The following is a 12,009-nucleotide window of genomic DNA, read 5'->3' as shown; positions in this document are numbered from 1 at the left end:
ACGGAAAAAACAAAAACAAAAAAAGGAAAACAAACAAACAAACACAACACTTCGGTGTGACAGTCCAATTGTGACAAAAAAGAGCCGGGAAATGAAACAACTTTTGAAATTCGAAACCAGATAAACACTGCGTATGAAAAGAGCACGAAAAAAGAATGCAAAAAACGACCCAGCAAGATGGAGAAGAAAAGGCGCATGGAAACGCATAAGGGGCACGTGATATGTGTGTGTGTGTGTTTGGACGAAACAAGATGGACGAAAACAAAGCGAAGGTGATACGATCGTGATCGTGGCCAGTACACACCACACACTCGCACACACACACACACACACACACGCATAAGCGAGTGGGTGGATGGGCTCCTAATGGCCCTCCAGTGTGTGTGTGTGTGCGTCGGTGGAAATATGCGAGTGTGTGCAAGCCCTTAGTGCGAATGTGGGTGATGCGTGGGGGGGGGGGGGGGGCGGAAAGGCAGTGGTGGTGTAGTGTATCGGGGTGTGGGTGTACGTGTGTGATCGTGTGTGTGATCTTTTAACGGCTAAACGTAATATTTAGTGACGGACACTTTCGTACATAATTATTTCGAGTCTGACTACTAGAATTTCCATTGAAAAGAGACTGTTGAACCGGACTTGCGGCACCGGAGCCACCATAACCAGTCAGTTGTCTTACCATGCCGGAACCGAGCTGTTGGAGCAGACCGGAACCGGAACCGAGCGGACCGGACGACAGCACGGTCGAGGTACGACGGCTCCGGATCGACTGCATGCTCGACGACAGTAGGAACGGAACACTGCTCGAAGTGTTCGGCATCGAGCCTCCCTGTGCGAGTGGGTTGACCGTCGGTTGGGTGGGTGGGCGGTAGCGGAAAAGAAAAAAACACAAACGAAACGCAATTAGTGGTTGTCAATTTTTCGGGCCGGCTTCGCTCGATTGTTTCGGTGCCCCGGGTTTTCTCGTGCGGCCAATGGACCCATTTTCGGGGCCCATTCTGCTGAGCGATGGGGGGTGGAAGAAATCGACGGGGAGAGTGGGAGGAAGAGGGGGGGAATTTTCCCACCCCATCCTCTCTTACGCCCACTGTGGGTGGTGAAAACTGTCATCGGCAGGCAGGTGTTTTATTTTCGCCGCCAAGTGGCGTTGGCTTGGGCCGAGATAACAATTTGCGGAAAAATTGCGGTGGAAAAGCTGTGGGTTCTGTTTTCTGTGCGTCAAATCGACGGCAAGGATGCGTAGGACGTGCGGTTGATGTGCGTCCAGTGAACCTCTCGGGAGAAGTTTTTTTTGGCGTTTATTCGCGGATCACACAATGAAGGAAGCTCCCGCTGGTAGTTTTTTTTGCTTCGATCCTCCGTGTTGTTTTCCTCGATTTTCCCACCGAAATAGCATCGACCCGCGCCGATGACAGCAATCGACCGCAACCGCAGCGTGTGCATTTCCATTCTCCACCCCTCCCAAAAGCTCATGGCTGATGGTTAATTTGAAAATTTTCCATTTTCACGCATCACAAGTATCGTGTAAAACCGTGCCAATAGTGTGCCAATTCGTTTCGGATAGTGTGTGAAAGTGGTGTCAAGAAAAAAAAGGTAGTAGTGTTGCTAGTAAACGAACAAAACGAAACATTACAAAACTAGCTGCGTACGAGCAAGCGAACATACGCTTGTTGGCGGGAGAGAAACGAACAAAAAAGCGATCAACACAAAACATTCATATCAAACACGTCATACAAGTAAACGCAGAAGGCAGGATAGGGTCGAAATTGAAACCAAAAAAACGGAAGCCTTCGGCGTAAGAACGTTACGCGCCGAAGGCAACGTCACAAAAGCACAAAGAAAACGCTAGCACAACGGGCAGAACGGGCTGCTAGAAATGAGGGAAAAAGCCAAAGTCAATAAAGTAAAACATGAACTTCTTCCGTGTGTTCGCGATTTCGTGGTTTTTTTCCGGTGATCGTAGAGCTCGTGAATCGGAAGGACAGATTTAAATGATGGTAAAAAAAACAACCTCGCAATAAACTAGACCTTCACTAGTGGTTTTCCGATCGACGATGGGTGAGCAGCATGAAAGCTGTTCAGTATACTCCACGCAAACGAAGAAACACACGCATCAAAATGCAAATGTATGGCAGGCAGAAAGGGTTTTATGGAGTGTGCCCCCGGCATCCACCCAAAAGGCCAGATGGCTCAAGAAGCGATGCGGCAAAGATGGAATGCGTAACGCTGCCGCAAACCCAACGAGCATTGTTTGTTTGCGTAGCGCACTCTGTCAAACAGGGACTTCGTTCTTCGATCAACCGCTGGTTCGGATGCTGACCGGAAAAAACCACTCGCCTGAACTCGCACGGTGGAGATTTTGCTCTATGCATTTTTGAAGAAAAGTGATTTCTGCGTCCCTCTCGCCGGATGCGAGGAACGAGTTTTAGAAAGGGAGCAGAAAGAAGTGAACAAAAAATAAATGAACCATCGGCACGCCGAGGAGCGCGCCCCGTGGAAGGGTGGAAAACCATTTCCCGTACGGCGTGCTCGGCAAACACAAACAAAGGAAGCGTTTCGCGCAGGAAACGGAAGTCGGTAGCTTGCGGCTAGCGTGCAGGTGCGTCCGGTTCAGTGCACGGGAGCTTCCGACAGCGAGAGAGAGTGGGTTTTTGTGGCTCGTAGAGTCAGAAGGAAAAACCCCGGGAAAACCCAGAACCTTCTCACTAATGCACGAACGATTGGACCTCGTTTCGGGGGGTGGGTGGAAAACCGGAACCGCCGACCTGGAGGCGCTTGTTTTTTTTTGGAGGGCACGTTGGTGGCCCTTCGATACCTACAAGAAGCGGGGCTTCGACGGTGAAGGGAAAGAAGGCAGGAAGGTGGGTGGCGTCGGGTGGGAAAACAGTTACAGATAGAGAGTACTCACGATCATGCTCCGTGCAAGCTAGAGAAGTCAAAACGGGAAGAAAAGCGTATATTTGTTTCTGCTCATCCTGCTCGCTCGGTTCGATTGATCGAACCCGCATCCAAAGTAGTTGGGTGGGTTTTTTTTTTGTTTGGTTTTGTTTTTGCGAATCTACTAGCCCGCGTAGCAAAGCGACAGTGACGGATGGATGTGCAGTGTGTGGATGTGTGTGTGTGGGTGTTCGGTTTGGTGTGCCTTTTCGTTTCGGTGTCTGATTGATTGTAGCACCGCGGCCTCAGCCTGCAGTGAGTGGCAGGTGATAACTGAAGACAAACGCGTCCGAGCTGCCCTTTCGAGCGACATTATGGATGGTGCTACATTATTCAGCGCTGTTCCGGTGGCTCTAGGGCCCCGGGAAAACAGATTGCGAAGAGGGGTGAGGGGGGGAATGGAAGCGAGAAGAATCCTTCTTCGATTATTCACGAGCGCACCGGGCTGTCCTCGCAATCCGGAATCACAATTTATTTGCTATCGCAGCTCGAGGCTTTAGAGAGCGAGAGAGAGAGAGAGAGAGAGTGTGTAAAGCTCTTGAACGCTAACGGTGTGAATCGCAAATGTTTTGCCCCCGTGATTTGATTTTAAATAGGCCGTATTTAAAGCTGACCCGTATTTTCATAAATATTGTACAGCAACTGGCACACGATTCCTGAGCTTTTATCTTTTCTGCAGCTTTGTGAAACTCGATGTTACGCTTCTTGGAAATTTATGCATTTTCAAAAAAGCTAATGTTTTATTATTGTTACAAAAAAAAGTCATTAGCAAACAAAAGCTGTCTTCAAATTGTTCGTTTCCGGTGGGAAAGCTAGAATCGTAGTGACATACTTTGTTGCGATGTCTTAATAACGTGAACTAGAAACGAATGAACGCAAACAAAAAAAAAAGATTAAAACACGCTACGAAAAGGGAGACCGTTCACAAATCAAACGTTACATGAATCAACACATCAAAATGAACGGGCAAGCAGAACGCAACTAACGCTTTGCAATCAGTTACACACATCGCGTATTGAACTGGAAACTGAGCGGTTGTTACAGAACAACAACAAAAAGCGTAACATAAATGTCGAAACGAAAGCGTCAAAGTAACAAAACTGAACGATACGAAGAAGCAACGAGCACAAGAGCTAGCGGACGCCACAAGATAGAATGCATCGAAGCAATACAAAGACAGAACAGACAGACAGAATGGAGAGAAAGAGAGAGAGAGAGAGACAGATAGTGAGAAGAAGAGAGTGAGAGAACCACGTTGAAGGATAAGATTGATAACAAGAATGAGAACTTGAAGGAACATTGGAGGACATCAGTAGGATAATCGCAAAACGGCATCGTTGCAATTTAAATGGACGAAATACAAGGCTTGGAATCGTTGAATAGGTAAGATAATTGCATTAAAAAAAAACAGATAACTTTACAAAGCTGACAATTCCCATTGGAATTTACATATTTATCAACAAAATATCGATCAAGCATGTGGTTGGCATTGCAATTACAAAATTAATAGAGAGCTGTAATGGAATCACGTTGGGGAGAAAAAACTAAGCGAAGAAACACATGACAATAACAGACAGATCTCGCACAATATACCCCTTGAAAGGGCGGTTATTTGCAAAAACGTCCAAACGCCACAAGTCACAAGTGGAAATGGGACAACGAGCCCGGGAAAATGGAAGGGTTGGTTTTCATTCGTACAATCGTCATCGTCGAGACAGTGGGGCGGAGATAAACAATTGGCAAAAGTTGTGCTGCCTCTGCAAGCATGGAAAAGCGATAGAGGTAGCTGTGCACCGAAGCAAAAACATACACAAAAAAGAAAACGTTCAGCTCAACAAAAAAAGGGGCCAGTCCACTTGAGGATGAGAGGAAAAATGGAGTGCTACGAAACACGGGCCGTGTCCACACTTGAACGGCTCAAAGGGTAGTCGATGGAAAACAGCGGCAAAAAGATCATCGGACCGCTCTCGGTGTGAAGGGTTTCCAATTATCGGTTCGCTTGCACGGGGTTGCGTTTGTTTGCAGACAATTCCGAGGGATGTATAAAAAAAAATGTAGTCATTTATCACCATCATCAATGCGGATGACACAAACACTGAAGGTAAGCTACCTTTCTGCTTCTGTTTTTCCGAGTTTGCAATGCAACATTTTGCATAGTTTCAATTTTACCTGTGACTGTATTTTTTTTCCAGTAACATGTTGCTCTTATTCAGCTAAAACCAATCTAATATGAATGTATATCATATTTTATTGACCGTCAGTTATGGGTTAGTCTATAATATATCATCTAATAGAACGCATGCTACGGGCATTGTAGCTCTCATTCACTTTCAACATAAAAAAGGAATAGTTTTCTTTTTGCCACTTCTATTCCATACGAGCATCGGACGTTCGTAGTGAAGGGTCACAAAAAAAACGGCAGCCACCACGGATGACCCAATCGGTGGTGGTGCAAGCGAATAAAAAAACCCTACAAAAGACAAACGTCGAAAAGCTAACATTTTTCCCGACCAAACGTCAACAGGTGCCAGCAGTGTCCACAGGACCACAGCACCGAGAAAAAGAGATAGAGCGATGAAAAAGAGGTTTACCGGTGCATCACCGATGCATAGCCACACTGCACGGAAGCCAGGTGGTCTATTCCGGCGGGAAAAATATCACCCCATAGTGGGAAAATGGGGTCCACGAGAAGCGGCTGGAATGAACGCGTCGATTTTTTCGTGTTAGCTTTTGTTTTTTTTCTCCCATTACCGAACGCGCCTGTCATGTAGCTGAGTCATGCACGAGGCACTTTTGTTTCGCCAATCTACCCATCGGTGAGGGTTGGGAAATGGATTTGAGCTTCTGCCGTTTTTTCCTGTGTTTCTATCGACGAGGAAGCAACCCGGCTTATCAAACAATCGACGGTTCAGCAGCCGATGGCTGACGTTTGGCTGGCGCAATGAGAAACCAAAAAAGAAACGAGCAAAGAGGCAAGCAGGAATCATGGGATAATTGCTGACACATAAAACACGATCCTCTGGAACGTGTCAGACCGGGTGGAAAGCGAGCAGGAGTACGGGCTTTTCGACAGGACTAGACAACACCGTAAAGAAAAAGCGGATCGGCACAAGCGAGTTCGAGTATCGTGCGGAAGCGTCTTGGGGATGGTAGAAGCGTCACATAGAAACATAAGCGAACGTGTCGATCCACGATCAATGTCGAGACAAACACGCACACACACACACACGGAGATGCGCACACACACACAAACAAGAACATACAGCAGGCTCGGACGGGACACTTCAGGACGAGAGACGAGGACACAACGGTCGTGCCGAGCACATCACAGCAATAATGCATTCGATTAGCAGGCGTGTGCGAATGAGACAGACGAGAAGATTGAGGGAAACAGAGAGAGAGAGAGAGAGAGAGATAGTGAGCGAAAGGAAGGCTTCACAATATCGAAGGAATTTCGTTTCGATCCAAGCAACCACGTTTGGCATATTTCGAGTCTTGCCTTGGAAGTGGAGGGAAAACAAATTTGATGCCACACGAGAAAACACACACACACAGACACATACACACAAGGGTGCACGGGCGGACATGGGTCTACACGAGCCTTCGGAACATGCGGATGCAGGTGTGCAGTGGGAAAATATATTTCCCTGCCTGTCCGTCAATTGAAATGATTGCCTTTTGGGGTAAAAGATCGAGCAATCGACTCACACACACACACATGCGTTAATCGTGCACACACACACACACACAGGGCAGGCGAAGAACGCAAAGGAGTTGGGCGAGTGTGCACCGACGGTTGGTCGAGGACACACAAACGCACACACGCTTGAACTTACTACGTAAGCAGATGAGGAAGGCACAGAAAGGCTCGAACCGGAGCCTCCTCGGGCGCTGAAAGCCTGCTGTTGGGGTTGAAGGACGATGGGAGTGATGTGGGTACGGGGGTTGGTTTAGGGGTCATCGAAGGGTGAGATCGCCCCCAATCGAAAGGGTGGAGCGAGGGAGAGAGAGTGAGTGAGTGAGTGTGAGTGTGAGAGAGAGAGAGAGAGAGAAAGAGAAAGAGACAGAAACGGTACGTTAGTTGATGCGATGGGAAATTTTATCGATCCCGGCGTCTTATCAGTGGCCCGTGGAGAATCGAGTGGAGTGAGCGAAACGAAAGATGCAGCATCATAATGTCTGATGAAGTGTGTGTACACACAACCCTAATGAGCCGCCCTTGAGCGAATTCGTCCGGTTGATTGATCATCACGGGCGAGATTGTTTGGAGCCCACATTAGCCAATTAGCTGGCGGGTTTTCCATCGAACGAGGAAGCGCGAGAAACACTCGAGCTGCAATATTAATTGCGTTATTGAGCCCGTTTTATTTACCGCTATCACCGGCGCTGCAGAAACGCGCTTTGTTCGAGCACTGCGAGTAGAATTTGTCTAGCGGTAATGCTTTCGAAATTTATAGCTTCAAAAGGGGGTGTTGTCCCGGGGCAAAATGGAAGACAAAATCCTTGCCTTTGTGTAGCAGGCACGTGCGGTTTTCGAACCGAAGGAAAGGTAACCAAAAGCTAACTGTTACGTATAATTTAATAAACCTTTACGGTGTTTAAGTAATGTTTTAAATATTTTTATCCCCTACAATCCAATATGAGATATTTGAAGCTACGTGCACATTTTGAAAAGTGTAAATATTTTCTTGATAATTAAGCAAATTCTAAGCAAATTTTCAAAGCTGTATCGTTCGTTCATTCATCTGAAATTACAGAAGAAAGTGCACAAGATCGTAACGAAGTTTTCCGAAGTGTTTGTACTCAGCAACTTGGGAGTAAATTTGCTATCAAGCGCGCGCGACTGACAACCGAAGTGTAATTGTTTTCTGAGCTGTTTGATCCTGGTTCTGACAGGTATTGATCGTAGTGGGAGAATTGTGTGGAGTTTCCCTGCGCTAGCCGTTCTGCAACAACCTATCCGAGCGAATTTGTACAACGTCAAGCTCGGATGGGCAGGATGCTGAATACTACGAAGCCCATGATGGAGCGTCCGACAGACGATGAGCGAAATTCATAAGAGACAGTGGAACAGAGTGAAAGAGAGCGAGAGCGCGAGAGAGAGAGAGAGAGAGAGAGAGAGCGAGAGAAAGGGACAGAGTGAGAGCAATAGCGAATAATAGCGAAGAGTGGTAGAGCGGAAACATTACTAGGCAGTACAGCTGGCGGTTTCACTAATGCTGTTTTCGCTACTCGGGCTATAACTGGTGCTACAAGTTGGCGTATGTTTACTGTATTCCTTCTCGACTACGCGCTAAGGACTAAAACACACGCTACTGCGGAGGGGCATATTGGGGCCGGCCGCTTGCTACTTACAGTCGGTGGTGACAGATTGATGTTGGAGCCTCGTCGTTCCTGCGGACCAATGCTAGAGTGCCGTCTTATCGGTAGCCCTCCGCCCGGGGTTCCACCTGAGTGAATGAGAAAGGCAGAAATTAAAAAGGGAAAGAGAGAGAGAGAGAGAGAGAGAGAGAGAGAGGGAGAAAAAGAAAAAGCAAAGTCGGGTCAGTTACTAAGCTTGCTTCATCCTTTAAGCGAGTCTTGGTCAAAGTTTCTCCCCAACGAGCGTAAGTGGATTGTTCGTCTTGCATTCAACGTGCCGAAGGATGCTATCAGAGCCATGCATCGAGCCTGGGGGTGAGCTAACTCAACCACCGTCTCTTCTTAAATGGCTCAGAAAAGACATCGGTAGAATGAGGCAAGGTTGGATCCAAGCCATCGTGCTCGGAACTTTCCGCAACAGAAGGTTAGCTAATTTATTGGCTGCTATGCGTTGTAATTTGTGCAATTATTCAACGGATTATTGTGAAACGTCGTAGCCTCGAGCCTGGGTGGCTGTTGCAATTATCTCAACACCGTCTGGATCTCTAACCGTGTTCCTTGCTGGTTCGCTGGTGTAGTAAGACCGAACAGTATTAGTCAGAACGACTGGATGTGTATCAAGTTATGGCAGCCGCAAGGAACTAGGTTGAAACAATAGCGGTGGAGTTTATCAAACTAACCGCATGTAACAGAAGCGTGAGAAGCATGGAATACCCATCACTTCCTATAATAAGTGTTTCTTCGGGATATTTTGTTCATTAAATTTCGTTCAACATATGAAGGAAATTATGTTTCAGAGGATCTCTTGAATTATATTTATGTAATTTGAAATTTGCGGAATTTTTAATGATAAAAAATATCACGCTAAAATCGATGGAGACGCATGGTGTTTCACATGCATGTAAACATCATGGAGACGCCTGTTGTTTTATGATATAGCATAACAACGCAGAATGGATATTATAATTAAAAACTTCTTAGTTTAATAGCTGAGAAATTTGATTTTAAGGCACTTGGAAAGATAAAAAATCTCATGCTACTGTCGATGGAGGCACATGTTGTTCCACATTATAAAAATGTCATAAAGATGCCTAGTATTTTATGATGTAGCGTATCAACGTAGAAGGGATATTACAATCTAAAAACTCCTTAGTTCATTATTTGTGAAATTTGATATCAAGACATTTGGAAAGATAAAAAATGTCATGCTATTGTCGATGTTTACATGCATATTAACTTCATGGAGGCGCCTGGTATTTTATGTTTCAATACATCTCCGTAAAAAGTATGTTACTTTTGAAATACTCAGGAGTAATATTTTTGAGATTTGATATTTAGGATTTTTGGAAAGATAAAAAATTTCATGCTGTCGCCGATGGAGGCGCATGGTGTTTTACACACATGTAAATTTCATGGTTACCATGGTGTTTTATTATATAAAATATTCAAGAAAGAGCTACTTGGAAACATTTTCCATAATTTTTCCAAACACAAATTTTACTCTACAATTTTTTTATGTAAACATTTATCTCTTCTGAATGTTATTAAAATACATTGTATAATACGATTTTCACACTATATCAATTATTCATTAGACAATAATTCACCTTTTTTGCTATATCCCAAGTAATGATGTTTTCATTAGTTATTGAAAGCTTTCTGGTTTGTCATCGAAGGCTTTTATACGTTCTCGAACAATTTCGTATGAGGTATTTCAACGTAACAGAAAAGCTAAAACAAATATACCACCGAAACATGGAGACGACGTGTTGTCAAACTGTCGAAAGAGAAATAAATAAATCCTCATACCAATATCTACCAGTGGTTCGCAAGAATCGCATTCGCGTCTTCTTCGCGATGAAAACAGAGCCCATTTCCGCAGTAACAAGAATGACGATATCAAATTACAATCAATTTCGGCAAACAAGCGCCTGAAACGTTGAAAAAAATGTCGAAACAAAAAATCAATCGAATGATTCCGAGTTAAGATTGATTTTTAGCACATGCCGTAAAAATATAATGTAATAAAGAGATCGTTCTAGGGCTTAGTATTGAAACCCTGATGAAAGGTAGGAAAACTTCTTTATAGCCTGATCTTAGACACCAGCATTTCTACAGTGTTACCTGCCAGGGATATGGCCCCAAAACCCAGTGCTACTCACCCGGAGACGAAGCACAAGATGGCGCGATGCGTATCTTCGGCGTCATGAGCGTGTTGTCAGACAATCGACGGTTCGGGAACGCATTCACCACACGCAAGAAGTTACTGTCCGGCGAGGACGGCGAGCCGCCGAACCACCAGCTACCTAGAGCACCCGATCCTGTTAGAAATGGGGTTGGCGACACACACAACTATAGCATGCACACGACTAGACATTCCAATACCTCTTCGGGTACCTGTCGAGTTCTTCCGTGCCATATCCTCGGCGCTCGACGTCTTGCGCTGATCGATGCGCAGGTTCGGTATGTTGAACTGCTGCGCGTTCATGTTGTCCGACGAGAACTGATGCCGCAGCGGTCGATGCCGGTCCGGCGAGGGGAGCGATAGATTGTCCAGCTTCAATTTGTTACGTTGTTGCCTATCTATTTGGTCCAGCATTTCTTGGAGCACCTGTTTGGAAGTGGGAGCACATTGGTTTTCGGGAAGCAAGAAAAGCAAAAACTCACTGCGGCACATGCGGCCCTTAGATGCCACCCGATTCCGGCCATCCGGGAACGATCGAACGGAACGGACATACCTCTAGCAGGATCATGAACTGTTCCAGATTTAACGACGGATTCACCGTCTGGGGCAGCAGCGTGGGCATCACCTTCGTTGCCATGATGTTTACGGTTAAGCCGTACTTTTTGTCGCACAGCATGATTCGGTAGATATCTACGGAGTGGGACGTCGATAGCGAAAGCGTGAGAGAGTATGAGAGGGAAAAAGAGAGCGAATGTAAAGGTGCTATAAAAAAGGGCGTCATGGGAAGCGAAACTCCCGGAGCCAGAACCGGGACCGGGTCGAATGGAACGGAAATCCCATGAATAATTTTACGTCAACCGTTATGCTTTATGCATGCGCATGTAACTCGCAAACAGTGCCGGGCTCGTCACAGCTCCGAGCCGCACTGTTCAATTTGCTTTATTAGTGTATCAACCGGTTTATGACATGATTTCCAGCTCATTAAATTACATTTACTAGCTCCCCACGCGTTGCCGCTGGTTTGCCAGGCGTTGAGAAAGAACCCGGACCGTGTTGCCAGCTGCCAACGCTGTGGGTGATATGTTCCACACGCGCGCGCGCCTGGAAAGCCAATTATGAGTTTTAGACGAGCCAAAGCTCGGCTCGCTATCTGTGGGTGATTTATGGTTGCATTGTTTGCACAATTTGAGCCAAATCCGTGGTAATTAGAGTGGGCTTTTACGCGTTGCCAGCACCAAGCACGGGTTTCAATTAACAGCCGGTGCTTTGCGTTGTCAAATTAGCACTAATTCCGAAGCGGACATTGCAGATCTCTCTCGTGATGTGATGCGCGTGTGTGTGTTGTGCATGCAATGAAGTGCGCAACAATGCCCTACATCCTGCCCTTTTATTTGTTTCATCGCAGCAACCAGCGCCTCAAAATTCACCAAAAACCCATCACTGTAGCTCGGTAAATACGCTCCGGAAAATGCACATAAAATCATGCAAAACTCCACCACCGGCACCGGATACCGGTGGGTATTATTTTGCCC

The 12,009-nt window shown here is 46.0% G+C and overlaps 1 protein-coding gene across 1 annotated transcript in view; it reads right to left on the bottom strand.

Annotated features, from left to right (window-relative positions):
- The window catches only part of LOC128726495 (SCY1-like protein 2), a 70,019-nt gene that overhangs the window by 13,839 nt on the left and 44,171 nt on the right, over positions 1–12,009 (bottom strand). Inside the window, exons 13-18 of the mRNA XM_053820308.1 lie at positions 11,031–11,167; positions 10,690–10,903; positions 10,455–10,613; positions 8,287–8,381; positions 2,903–2,920; positions 674–823 (exon numbers count right to left, since the gene is read on the bottom strand). Coding sequence (XP_053676283.1) covers positions 674–823; positions 2,903–2,920; positions 8,287–8,381; positions 10,455–10,613; positions 10,690–10,903; positions 11,031–11,167 — 773 coding nt within the window. The remainder of the gene's footprint in view (positions 1–673; positions 824–2,902; positions 2,921–8,286; positions 8,382–10,454; positions 10,614–10,689; positions 10,904–11,030; positions 11,168–12,009) is intronic.

Source organism: Anopheles nili, chromosome 3 (genome assembly GCF_943737925.1).
Source record: "Anopheles nili chromosome 3, idAnoNiliSN_F5_01, whole genome shotgun sequence".
Taxonomy (NCBI): domain Eukaryota; kingdom Metazoa; phylum Arthropoda; class Insecta; order Diptera; family Culicidae; genus Anopheles; species Anopheles nili.
This window is presented reverse-complemented; position numbering and strand designations above follow the sequence as displayed.